At 40.5% G+C, this 13,200-nt stretch overlaps 1 protein-coding gene across 7 annotated transcripts in view; it reads left to right on the plus strand.

Moving 5' to 3' along the window:
* The window catches only part of GTF2I (general transcription factor IIi), a 109,624-nt gene that overhangs the window by 63,390 nt on the left and 33,034 nt on the right, over window positions 1-13,200 (plus strand). For 4 of the 7 annotated variants that reach the window (XM_040456183.1, XM_040456184.1, XM_040456185.1 and 1 more), the window contains 3 exons: window positions 7,556-7,666; window positions 8,676-8,741; window positions 11,831-12,014. In XM_040456183.1, the coding sequence (XP_040312117.1) occupies window positions 7,556-7,666; window positions 8,676-8,741; window positions 11,831-12,014 (361 nt within the window). Of the gene's footprint in view, window positions 1-376; window positions 440-7,555; window positions 7,667-8,675; window positions 8,742-11,830; window positions 12,015-13,200 lie in introns of all 7 variants that reach the window. The other 3 variants (XM_040456180.1, XM_040456181.1, XM_040456182.1) reach the window with 1 other exon arrangement.

Genomic DNA, 13,200 nt, shown 5'->3' on the forward strand with positions numbered 1-13,200 from the left:
AACGAGAGGGGAAATAGCAAACAGAAGAGAAAAAAAGCCTTTGGTTTTATCCCAGCATCTTCTAGTTCCAGCAGGAAAGCAATAGGGATGCCATTATAATCTCCTTCCTCTAAAACCTGAGTGTTTTGAGTCCATTGATGCAGGTAACTTGGTATTATCAAATAGTGTTCCAGAGTTTTCCTATTTTCTGTTTTCTCTCCTCCCTGTTTACGATGAAAAGGGTCAGATATTTTAACCTAACAAATACGAGATGAATTCAAATGCCAGTAAAATTTCATATAGTCGGCTGCTTTTTGAGTAACAAATGAGTAAAATGTTGGAACATATAGAAAGTGCTTTATAACGAATGTCATTTTAGAATTTTATTTTTTTCAAGATTCTACTCAGCATGTCCCTTCAGAAACAAGTGAGGACCCTGAAGTTGAGGTGACTATTGAAGGTTAGTTGTCTCAAAGCCTTGATTCCAAAAGTTCACTTCTGGTCATAAACCTATTTGTCACATTCACATGGCTAAGTGTGCATCTCATTCATTCTTCAAGGTAGCTTGTGAAGAGAAGTGCAGCGTCTCTGTGTATGTGTGAGCAAAGCAGCCCGCTTCCCCGCAGTGCGGCCGGGCCTTTGGGAGTGGTAGACAACACAGGAGGCCGCAGGCGCGAGCGGTGGCCCGCACGTGGACCAAGCTATGCTTTTCTACCCCCAGGACCCGAAAATAGACAAACGAGAACCATGACCAGACCTGATGGTGCTCGCGAACAGATTTTATGACCTTGGTTGAGTCGTGATAGAAGAGAGCAAGCTAGTAACCCAGTGAGGTGGAAGGGAAGGTGTGGACACTTAGTTACTCCTTCGCGTTTGCCCCTAGAATACTGTCGAAGGCTAACACACAATCTGTCTTTAAAAACTGTTTTTGAAGCCATACCGATAAATACATTCTCAGGTAATACCTGTAACTAACGGGGCTTCAAACCTGGTTTTTCTTCCAAGGTAATGCATGAATGAAGATGAGCGAGAATGATTTATAAATTCAGCTAATAGAATTAACAGTCTCACTTTTCATATTTCATAATTACCAAATGCACAGTGATATTTTTCCTTCTCAGTTAATGTCTCATACCACTCCTCTAAGAGCCCCCCCCCCCACCAGGAGTAGCTCTTCCCTAAGGTAAAATATGGAAACACTACAATAAATTGCACTATGTCAAGTTTTCTTTACCCCCTGCCTTGTTTTAAAGTCCCCAAACTCAGGGGTAGATGTCAGTTTATTGTATATACATGTAAAAGTAATTTTGTGTATAAGTACACATGTATGTGTATATTTAGTTTCACAAAAATATATGTGTTTGCAGCATGCAGCATTATAATGAATATTTGAAATACACCTACATCATATTTCCAAAGAATCCCTCCTCCCCTGCCCCATCTTGGTGTTCCAGTTTTGGGGAGTTTTTTTTTTTTTAAACTGCTGCGTAACCTTTCTTAGTTTGATTTCTTTCTTTCTCTCTCTCTCTCTCTCTCTCTCTCTCTTTCTCTGTCTCTCTGTCTCTTTCTCTGTCTCTCTTAATAACCTGTCTCCTGTTGTCATTTGGTTATTTATCGTGTCTGGCTATTTCATACTACTCAAAATGTCTGTCTTCATTGCTTCTAAGATATAAACTGATGATTCTCATGAGTATTTATTTCATACTTCATTTGTTAATCTCAATTTCATATACATATTTCTTTTATTAATATAATTTTACTAACCTAAAAGCAATTTTGAATTGTTTGTAGTCAGCATTAAATAATTGAATTTAATTGCTTTTTAGTTAGAAGTCTCATTAATTTTCAGAGAAGAACATCTTACAAACATATAAATATTCTACACACTCAGACCTTTGTCCTTTCTGTAGAGAATAAGAGAAATAGATGATTATTAAAAGTATTAGAATAAAACTTTTAAATAGGACCAGTAACCCATTAGATTTATGAATCCTTAAAGCAGATACAGACTATATTAAAATTGTTTGGAAAATAAATGCTTGCTTTTATAGCAGGAGACCTTTAAAGACAATCATGGAGTAAACGGCTTGTGAGCCTAACGCATGTCAGTCTCTTCAATCCTAACTCTTTGGAGGGAGAGATAAATCTTGGTTCTTTGAAACTAAGACCTACGCCAGAAGTTTGATTTGCCATCCAGATTTATTAACGAGTAGTAACGTTTCTTTACTATGTTCGGAAGACCAGTGAAATGCCAGAAGACTGCAAAATAATTGCTTTTCAGGCTGTCCTTTTCCACGGCATATACATTCAGGCACATGATATGGGTCAGCCTTAATTAAATTGATAATTAACTTTTCATCCATACATTAAGGAAGGTAAACTCTAAGTGTGATATTAACAAGGAAGGTCAAATGAGAACTTACATACACATGTGTTTGATAAGCATATTGTATATTTTTTCTGGAAAGATGACTGCGAACCGGTGGATACTAGTTAAATATCGTTAGAAGATAAAATGTACTGTGTAGAAAAGTGCACGGGCATGGAAATAGTGCGGTTGGTTTTTTGTTTGGTTTGCTTTGAAGTAAGTGACCTGAAAAAAAGACCCCTACTGTAGTAAGTTTTGAGGTTGGAAAATCCCTGCCTTTCATGAACAAAGCAAGTTGGAAAGGAAAAGTGTATCTAGAGACTGGTGTTAGTTTTGTTTTGGAAAATTCTGTGCTTTAGAGCAAATAAAGGAAGGTAATCCTACTTGCCTGGGGATAACTTTGATTTTCTCCCATTGTGTCTCTTTGCGCTTCCCAAGTAGTTTCTAGAAAAGAAAAAAAAAAAAAAAAAGAACTTGCCATCAAGTAAGTTTGTTAGATTTTCCATCGGACTTTATCGTTGATCTCTGTTTTTGAAATTATGTAGGGATAACGAAGAGGCCCGTTTGGTATTACCGCAGATGCTGACCTAGGATCACAGCCCTGCCCATCGCTGGCGGTGTGCTCCTAGTCGGGCACCCCCGTTTGTCCCGGAAGTCAGTGTACGCATCCCGGCTTGTATGGCTTCGGTCTGGGAAACAGCCTTCCGAATAATGTGACCAAGCCTGCCTTCATTTAGCCAACATCATGCCCACATTTTGGGGGGACCAGACTGCTGACAGGTCTTTGCTAAGTGTAGAGAAAATCATATTTCAGAATTGTTGGGTTTAGCATGTTAATAAAGGAAAGTTCTTTTGCCTCAAAGAGAGGTTTCCTTATCATACACTCATCTCAGGGCATCGGTCGCCAAACCTGAGCCATTCACACATGTGCGTTCTGCTGTGGCCTCACCTCCTGTTCGTGTCTTACCCTCGTTTTTTCTTTAAGGTGATTGTAAAGAGATTCACTTAGAAATTAATCCTTCATCTTCTTCAGTAAAACTGTGTTTGAAATACTCAATTTTATTTCTCATGTACATGGAAACGTACACATAAATATTTCAACCCAGGAATGTAGTCCCACACGGACTGTAATTGGAGAACAGTTTTAGAGCTTCAGCAGCCGGATTACTCGTCGTCCTCTGTTGGTATCCTTTTCTGTGATATTCATGTGTAGGACCTTCGTAAATTTTGGGCTACCGCTTGTAATTAGGACTCCACTGCTCAAGTACTCATTTCGTCCTTCTGTGGCTGCCAGGCGGCTTGTATGTGCCCCAGCCGCATAGGTGCCAAGGACTGAGGAGTGAACGAGATAGGCAGGTCCACGTGGAGGGTTCTGGGCGAGATGTTCTGTCCTTCACTTTGAAGATACAACGCTGCTTTGTTCTCCTTTGTGAGAGACCGAGAGCAGGCCAGAGCAGAAGCCGGAAAACCGGCTTAGCAGGCTGTTGTAGGTAGCCACCCAGGGCTGGCTGGCTGTCTGGGAACAGGAAGGTGGCAGTGGAGGTAAAAGTGGGTGAATTCCGGGCGTGTCCTGAAAGTGGAGCCCGTAGGCTTTGCTGTTCGTCAGTGTTTACTTGCTGTGCTGATCGTGCAAACGTTCCTGGCACGTTCATAGCGTCTGGATGATTGAGGAGGTTAGTATTTGAAATGTTTGTGTTTTCACTTTTGTAACTGCTAAAGAGTCACTTAATGAAATTGCAGTTATTTATGTAGAGATTAGAATTTTAGAGTTGGGACCTGGGTCCATGGGTGAAAACTGGTATCCATTAATTTGAAACGGGTAATGTAATTCTTAACGGCTCTGCCTAATTTCGAAGGGGATACAGTGCCTAGTTTATTTCAATTCTTAAAACATAGCTATCACATTGTATGATGAAAACATTAGCATTTGAGTATGTTGCACATAAGAGTATCAGAAAATTTGTTTCATGTTCTATTAATGCATTCAGCTTTAAGAATGCCATAATACATTTGATCTCAGAAGTCTGTATTATCCCTAGGTGTGTTTGTAAATATGTTGCAAAAAAGAGACGGGGGGGGGGGGGGGGTTCTAAATATAAGTATTGAGTCCCGGACCGTCGCTGCCTTTTTTCAAGATGTGGTGGGTGCTTGTGTTAGTACTGGCAACATGGCGCCTAAATACTCGCGCATAGCAACCTTTTCGCATTAAAATATTTTGAAATTTATCTTACAAGCTTTTAGTATCGATGAAGTAAACCTTTTCAGTTTGGGCTTGAATTTGAAGCTCCCTGAACTTATGTGTCTTTTAACACAAAAGTGGTTGCTCCCACATTATAATGTGGGAAATACCACGATAATTAGGACGCCAGCGTTCTGTCTGCGGGGCCTGGTTAAAAGATAGAGGCAAACATTTAGAGCTCTATTTGGTATTTTTCCTGCAGAGAAGTAGGTAATTTTGATCCTTTGTGGAAAGGATTTCGAGGTCAAGAATAACATTTTCTCATGCTCTTCGCAAAAGAAATTACAGGTTTTTTTGTAGCAAAGAGCGGAGAAGACCACGGGAGATACGGGCAAGTTCGTAGCTGATCTTTTGATTTTGTTCCACGTGTCACATAATACAAAACACCCCAAAAGTGATTATGAAATGGGATAGTCTTTTACTAGAATGTGTGGTAATATATTTTATTATCACAAATAATTAAATCCATCTCTCTGCATTTGTTCACATGTATAGGTTGAACGTCATTATTTCTGGCTGGAGAGAAAGAAATGAGATACCACTTTTTAATATGTTCCAATCTGTTCCCTCATTTGTCTGGTTCGAAAATATTCCCCTAGATTTGTCTTTGTTCTTTTTTTTTTTTTGTCTTGATGGTTAATGAGGTTGCGTTTATAAAATATGTTTATCCTATGAAATCTTTTATGGTCTAAAATAAACTGATTCAAGGGGTTTTGACAACGCTCTTGTGCCCTTTCCCCTTGGCCTCCGTTTCAAAGAGTTTGTAGTAGAGATCAGTATAATAGATTGCTGGGATCTTTCATTACCACCCTCTAGCTCTCCGGTTTTTGTTTTTTTTTTTTTCTCTTTCAGTTTTCATTTTATGTAATTCGGTTAACAGTCAGCTCAAATGATGACTGTAGAAATAGTTAGGTTACATTAGCCTACAGGGACAGTCCTTTTGTTTTTAATGTCATTGCTTAATGTTTTTAAAGAAATGTTAACATGACGCATTTAAAATGCTTTGACACTTGGGTGCCTGGCTGGCTTAGTTCTTAGAGCTTGCCACCCTTGATCTGAGGGGTCATGAGTTTGAGCCCCGTGAGGGGCATAGAGATTACTTAAAAATTAAGATAAAATGGTTTGACACTGTTCATAGGTGAAACGAATGTCTTTTGTTTTACCTTATACCAACTAGCATCAAAATATACTTAGGTTTCTAAAACTGGGAGTTGAAAAAGATGGGGTGGTTTTTTTCAGTATGTTTTCCCAAATGTGTCTTTGTAGGTTGAATTTAATTACTTGATAGTCTTGTATAGCCTCTTGACCATTTTTATAGCCATTTGACCACTAATCCTTGTAGTAATTAAATAAGCCCAGATGACACGGGCTAGTTTTATTTTACTAGTAGTTTGTAACTTTGAAATCTTTTATGGTAGGTTTACTTTTGTTCTGGATTTGAACAAGGGTTTCTACAGTGGCAGTTAGCACCTGGAAGTTATAGTGTCGGAAATCGTTCATCTGATAACATTTCCCTAAAGTAGCATCCCCTAAACGTAGCATCTTGGTCTTTCCCAGCTCATAAATGGGTCCTGATGTGACTTGATCTGGTATTGGTGACATTGGTGACTTTTTCTCCTATTGGATAAAATAATCAGTAAATGATTTCAAGTTACTGGAACATTGGTTGGCATTAGAGGAAGAACCCAGAGTGCACGAACCAGGGGGACAGCGTCTGATTGTGCTCTCTGCTGCTGTGATGGGACCGACATACAAGTATTTTAGGCTTCGGTCAAATTTCCCCTTGCACGTTAAATGTACATACCAAGGACATAAAAGTTACATGTGGCTGTCCCAGGCAACGTCGTATGTTTGGCCAGATTTGGATTTCTTGTTGCCTCTGCGAGAGTAACGCATTAGTCTGCTGGTGTGAGTTCCGGTTGGAATCTGATCTCGGCTGCTTTGGCGAGTGCTGTTACATGGTTACTTAGCTTTCCCTAAGCCGGTGTCTTGAACTGTCAGGCGACAGTGAGAAAGACCTAAAAGGGGACCTGTCTTACCTGCGTGGCATCTTTTGGTGACGGCCTTTAACACAGTGGCTACTTCTCCTCTACCCCATATGTAGTTTCCAGTATGGATTTCTCAGAGTGAGTTTTTTAGTAATTTATGGATGAGCTTTGAGCATAACTCTTAGTACTGTGCCACGTGACATTTTCAGGGGCTAGAGAAAGATGACGTTGATAGCTCTTACTTTATTCCGATGTCCTTAATTCACGTACTAGCTGAAGTCCTAGCAGAGTTGAGCTGCAGACCTGTCCGTGAAGAGGTTGGCATGAACTCACGCTACAAACGTCTACAAACATCTTAAGTAGTCCACGTTCCGTACTGAAATCTCTGATTGCTCATTTCTGCTAGGTTTTGTCTTCACTCAGTCAGTATTATCTGTTTCACAGATAACGTAGCCGCCCTGTTTCATTAATTCTGTAAGTTTTGTGTTTGTTCAAAGTGTTCGACGTGTAGTATCCGCCCTCCCTGTTTATGCATGCCTGGATTTTGTGTAAGCTGGAGCATTTTTCTCTTCAAGCTATATATTTCCTCCCCTTTTTCTTATGTATTTGTATAATTGTAGGTATCTGTGTCTATCAAAATCTTTTTCTTGAAAGGCTTCAAAGAAACTGTAATCCTAGGAACCGAGAGGAGTTAGGGGAGAAGGGAGATTTATGAGGATGTGATTTGAAGAGAGCAAACGAAAGAAAATGAAGTAAGGCCAAGGAAAGTGAGGAATGTTCACCTGAGCACATCACCCAAGAGTAGGGAACCTGCAGGTGTGCCTGGGAAGGAATAGGCCGAGAGGGACCCTACTGATGGCTGCTGCTACGCGCGCGTGTAAATCCCCCTCCCCCCATCCTTTTGAATGTTGAGTATTAAGCAGACGGTGGCCCTAACTCACTTAGACTGTTCCTCCAGTGATGACGGTTTTCTTTTTCAAGATGATGATTACTCTCCACCTACCAAGAGACCAAAGAGCAACGAGCCGCCCCAGCCACCAGTCACGGAGCCTGCCAATGCTGGGAAGCGGAAAGTGAGGGAGTTCAACTTCGGTAGGTTCTGGGTCAAATACAGGCCCCTTTGCTCTCTGTCCTTCCAAATGCTTTCTGTTCCTGATCAGAGTTCTAGCCTTTCTTTTTGGGGGGAAGGGGGTTGCTTTAAAATGTATAGTTAAAACATTGAATGTCTCCATTTTTTAAATAGCATTTTAGTATTTTAATTTGTCATAGTCCTAAATACCGGATTTAAATTGAATTTATATAGATAGTAGTAAGTTTACATGGCACTTTAGTTTAGGTTGCAACTGTACGTAGATACTTATTTCCACACAACTTAGACATGTTTTAGAAGGTTTCCTGAACGACCTTGGAGCCCTCCCTCTTTTCTGCCTCCACCGTACAGTGTTTAATTGGACTGGTCTTTTCTGTCCTGCTTTTCAGAAATTATCAGGCTAAAAAGAGGTATTCAGTAAGAAGTGTTTCAAAAGTAAACTGTAAACCATCTCTTAAAATCTCTTATTGGACCAATTCTAAGAACCACAAAAAAGGGAAAAGTTCTTAAGAAAGCAATAAAATTATATAGATGGAGTTGGATTATTAGCAATTAGGACTGGAGTTACCTGGCCACCTCATTCGGTGCAATGTGTGATGCTGGATTTCAGGGTTGTGAGTTCGAGTCCCACGTTGGCTGTAGAGATTATGTAATAAAAAATTAGGGGAGTTGCTTGGGTGGCTCAGTCAGTTAAGTGTTCAACTTCGGCTCAGGTCATGATCTCGCGGTTTGTGGGTTTGAGTCCCACGTCGGGCTCTATGCTGACAGCTCAGAGCCTGGAGCCTCCTTCAGATTCGGTGTCTCCCCTGCTCTCTGCCCCTCCCCCGCACTCTGTCTCTGTGTCTGTCTCTCTCTCTCAAAATAAATAAACATTGGGGGAAAAATTAGAAAAAAATTAATTTGCATGTATGATGTAGAAAATAAGTCATTAGGTGTTGGGTCATCTCAACACAGCAGTGCCCCCAACGGGGATTCCTCATTGAGATGTAACTGTGACTCCCAATTTTTCAGAGAAGTGGAATGCTCGAATTACTGATCTCCGTAAACAAGTGGAAGAGTTGTTTGAAAGAAAATATGGTAAGTCTGAACTCAAAAATTCTTGAGTAGTTTGTTGAAAAGCATTTTAATAATGGGGTTACTTTTCAACCAGTCAGTGTACGAAAGGCCGCTTCTCCCAGTGAAGTGTGCCTTACTCACATATGTGTCCGTCGCAAGTTCATGGGTAGGGTCCGTCCAGATGTTACAGACCTTGTCACTAGGAAGCCTAGGGAAAGTTTTGTTTCTGTGGTTATCAGTTAGCATTTCCTGTAATCCTTCTGCTTGCGCGTTTGGGAGTTCACGTACATATTTGTTGCACCCTGGACAGCTAATTGAAGATAAAATTCTTCAGTCATAGTCTTTCTTAATCCACTGTGTTAAGTCCAGTATTCAACTAGATGTCCTTATTTGCTCTGCTATTGATGCATAATTGTTTAAGTTAGGTCTCACATTCTCCTCTTCTTTTCGTATTCTATCCTCCATCTATCTTTAGTGACCAACCAGTGTTATTACTGGTCGGCATATATTAAATTCTCACCTAAAAATAGCAACCATCGCTGGGGAGTATCAGCTGTTTCGCTGTGTTTTTATTTGGAGGATTCTTTACTTTGCAGTTCACTGACAGTCTTTAAATGGGTCAATATATTGAATTTTTTAACTTGAAAATCCTATTTTTCGGGTGCTCTCCGGTATCACTGAATTGCTTTGGGTGAATTTCTTACATGATAAACTACACTGACATTATTGACTTTACTAAACTTGAAATAATAGCTCCTGTACCCTTTTCATGGATGACAGCTGACCTGTCAGCAAAGATTTAGAATGAGAGGAAATTCAGTAGCAAATTCAGTAACTTGCCCTTAATGCATTCACTTATTTTCTCCAGGTTCTCTTAGTAGTTCTCCCTCTCCAGAAGCCGTAGCTTTTTGCCTGTGGTTTTAATCGACCCACTTCAGAGCAGAGACTCCCCTAATTCGCTCTACATTAAGCACTGTCCCGTGCTGCTAAGGTCCCGGGCCCTGGGACATAAGGCTTGGCCGTTCCCCTTCATCCTCTCCGAGCCTTGCTGTCCTCTCCTGTGAAACGGTCAGGAGAGCGTAGATGTGCTGGGAAGATGTAAGGAGACAGAGAGCGTAGTGGGTGTAAAGAGCTTCCTGTAAGTGGTGTGTAAGTACACAGAAGGTGCTCGCTGTTTATAGCTGTGTTATTATAGACTTAACGCAGTCCTGTTTCGAGGAAGAAGAATTTACTGTCATAACAGTTTTATAAATCTCACAAAGAGGGGCGCCTGGGTGGCGCAGTCGGTTAAGCGTCCGACTTCAACCAGGTCACGATCTCACGGTCCGTGTGTTCGAGCCCTGCGTCGGGCTCTGGGCTGATGGCTCAGAGCCTGGAGCCTGTTTCCGATTCTGTGTCTCCCTCTCTCTCTGCCCCTCGCCCGTTCATGCTCTGTCTCTCTCTGTCCCAAAAATAAATAAATGTTGAAAAAAAAATTTTTTTAAAAATCTCACAAAGAGAAGCACAAATTATGTTTTTGCTTTTGTTGTGATGGTGATTCATTTCGTTAGTTTGCATATGAGAAAATAATGCTTACCAACCATTATGAGATGACAAGCGCGGTATTCACATTTTACAATTTGAAACCGTTTTAATGGTAATCGCCCCAAGGAAAGATATTTTCCTTGTTCTGTGGGAACGGATTTTCGCGTGCACGGTGTAAACAAAGGATATTAACCGTGACTCCGTATTAACGTGTACCGTGGTGAATGTGAAACTCAAGTACAAGTATTAATGTTCAGCAAACAGACGAATTTCACATAAATTACTAGGAAAAAAGAGCAGCTGTTCTGCTGAGGGGGATTCCCGTGGGAGGAGAAGGAAGAAAGGGAGTGCACAGAAGTCATTTTCCTTTGGGGACTTGGAGCCTTTTTGCCCGTCCTTAGCGGCTCTGCTGTTCTTACGGCGCACACTCGCTAGAAGACTTTTCTGTGACTCCGCTGTGTTCGTGAACGAAGTAGAATAGAAGCCTTTGCGAGAAGAGCGATGCGCGTCTGCTCTGCACTCATAGGACACTTGGCGTTTGTTTGACTCCGTATCAAAAGGTTTAGCTGTGAAAGTTTTAATACTGTCGACCAATGTGCCTGTGTTGTGGATGAGCTCACCTGATGCTTTTCTAAATCTTTTTATTCTGGAAATTTCCAAACAAAAAGAATGTAAATGATGTTAAGACCCTCTAAGTATCCACCACCCAGATTCAAGTATTTTCCTTGTCCGCTCTCTCCTGTCCCATCTCTTTCTGATGCAAGCCTGTTTTAATATTTTAAACCTGCGGTGTCCCGGACATCATGTCATTTTAGCTCTGACAAGTCTATATTTCAAAATGGGGAATCGAGGGGGTGCTTGGCTGGCTCGTTCAGTAGAGCGCACCATTCTTGATCTTGGGATCGTGAGTTCGAGCCCCACCTTGGTCATAAAGCTTACTTGAAAAAAAAAATTTCAAAATGGGGAGTTGGGTGAGAGGAAAGCATGGTCTTAATATCAGTTCCACCATCACGCCTGGAAACGCTACCCTGCTGTTTAGAAAACCTGATCCTTTGCAGTTTGTTTGATGGAATCACCAAGGTCTTTCTCCTTCTATTTGATTCCTAAGAGTCTCCATGCTTTTTTGACCTGTAGCTGCTATATTATTTTACCTTTGGATAAATCAATCTTGGCAGAAGCTTTCCAATTAAAAAAATCCTCTGCGTGAGTTATTTCATTAAAAACTCTCTTCTTACACTAATGTTTATTGTTGAAAAATTTTACTGTATGTGTTAGCTGATGTTTACCAACGTGTTTTTGTGGCTCATGGGTGGTTCAGGTTTCAATAGGACATCTGGCTGCATCTACATGACTCAGAATAATCCACTATTTGATTGCAGATTGGGTTAGAGTACCAGCACCTTTGGTGTTCTTTCTCTTTTAGTTCTTTTGTACTATTTTTCTTGTGATGATTCAGTTACAGTAAGCAGAAGTAAAGATAAAGCTATAAAACATACAGAGCAGTACGTGTTCATTTATTCTGTTGTACAATCTGTGCTTAATCCTTGTCATTGAATGATTTTTCCTTTCTCTTTTTATCCTTAAAGCTCAAGCTATAAAAGCCAAAGGTCCTGTGACGATCCCGTACCCTCTTTTCCAGTCACACGTTGAAGATCTTTATGTAGAAGGACTTCCGGAAGGAATTCCTTTTAGGAGACCGTCTACTTATGGAATTCCTCGCCTTGAGAGGATATTACTTGCAAAGGAAAGGATTCGTTTTGTGATTAAGAAGTAAGACTCTGGACTCTCATCTTTGTTCTTTAGTGCATCTTTCTATATTGTTACCAAACATTCATCAATCTCTAGGGCTATATCTTAATTAGATTGAGTTATATATTGTTTTACTTACCACTTTTGAATGTGTCTGTGGACAAGATTTTTGTGGTCATGCCCAGAGTTGGCTCTTGGAACATGAATACCTGCCTGTATGTGATTCCCACATAGCTGTCATGTTCTTTTTCCAGTTTGCTGCTAAGTAAAGGAATCACTAGAATATAAGAAGTAATGCAGTACCAACCAATATCAGTAAAACAGTGTCTTGATTTTAGATTTGGATTAAAAAAAATTTTTTTGTAATGTTTATTTCAGAGAGAGAGAGAGAGAGAGAGAGAGAGAGTGTGAGTTGGGGGCAGGGGATGCAGAGAGAGAAAGGGAGACACAGAATCCGAAGCAGGCTCCAGGCTCCGAGCTATCAGCACAGAGCCCAATGTGGGGCTCAAACTTACGAGCCTTCGAGCTGTGAGATCACGACCTGAGCCCATGTCAGGTGCTTAACTAACTGAGCCACCCAGGTGCCCCTAGATCTGAATTTTTAAAAGCACATGTGGAAATGCATGTAAGTTATAAAATTAAAAATAAGTGAAACCATGGAAGAACGGAAAAAAAGCCTAAGGTAGCAGAATGCTATAAATTCCCTAAGGCCTGGCATAAAGGGTCCAATAAGGAGCTCTTATAAAAGCGTCAGTGCAATAGTTGTGATTGGGAACGTAAATGCTTGCGTTTAAAAGTGGCAGCCACATTACACACTCATAGTTTCCGCTGGGATTCTGTTAAGATTAAAGTGAAAGGTTTACAAAACTGAGGACATTTGCAACAGATTTCAGCCAATGAAGAAAGATGGAAACTTCCTGTTACATCCATGAAGCAAGTACTACATGTATTTATAAAGGGGAATGGATGGAGAATAGTTTTTCGGAAATTATAAAATATAATTGCTACAGTATAAGTTTTCACTTAAAAGGCTGGATGCTGGTTAGTCCTGTAAATTGTAAAAGTTGTATGTATGAGACATGAAAATGTTGAGTCTTTATCTAGTGACATCCGACTTAGAAGTATCAAAAATGAATGACCATTATTTTCCAAGCCCGTAAAAATTACAGAGCGGGCTAAGCATGAGACAAAGAAAGCTATATACCTT

Source organism: Herpailurus yagouaroundi, unplaced genomic scaffold, assembly GCF_014898765.1.
Source record: "Herpailurus yagouaroundi ecotype Mexico unplaced genomic scaffold, PumYag 216, whole genome shotgun sequence".
NCBI lineage: Eukaryota > Metazoa > Chordata > Mammalia > Carnivora > Felidae > Herpailurus > Herpailurus yagouaroundi.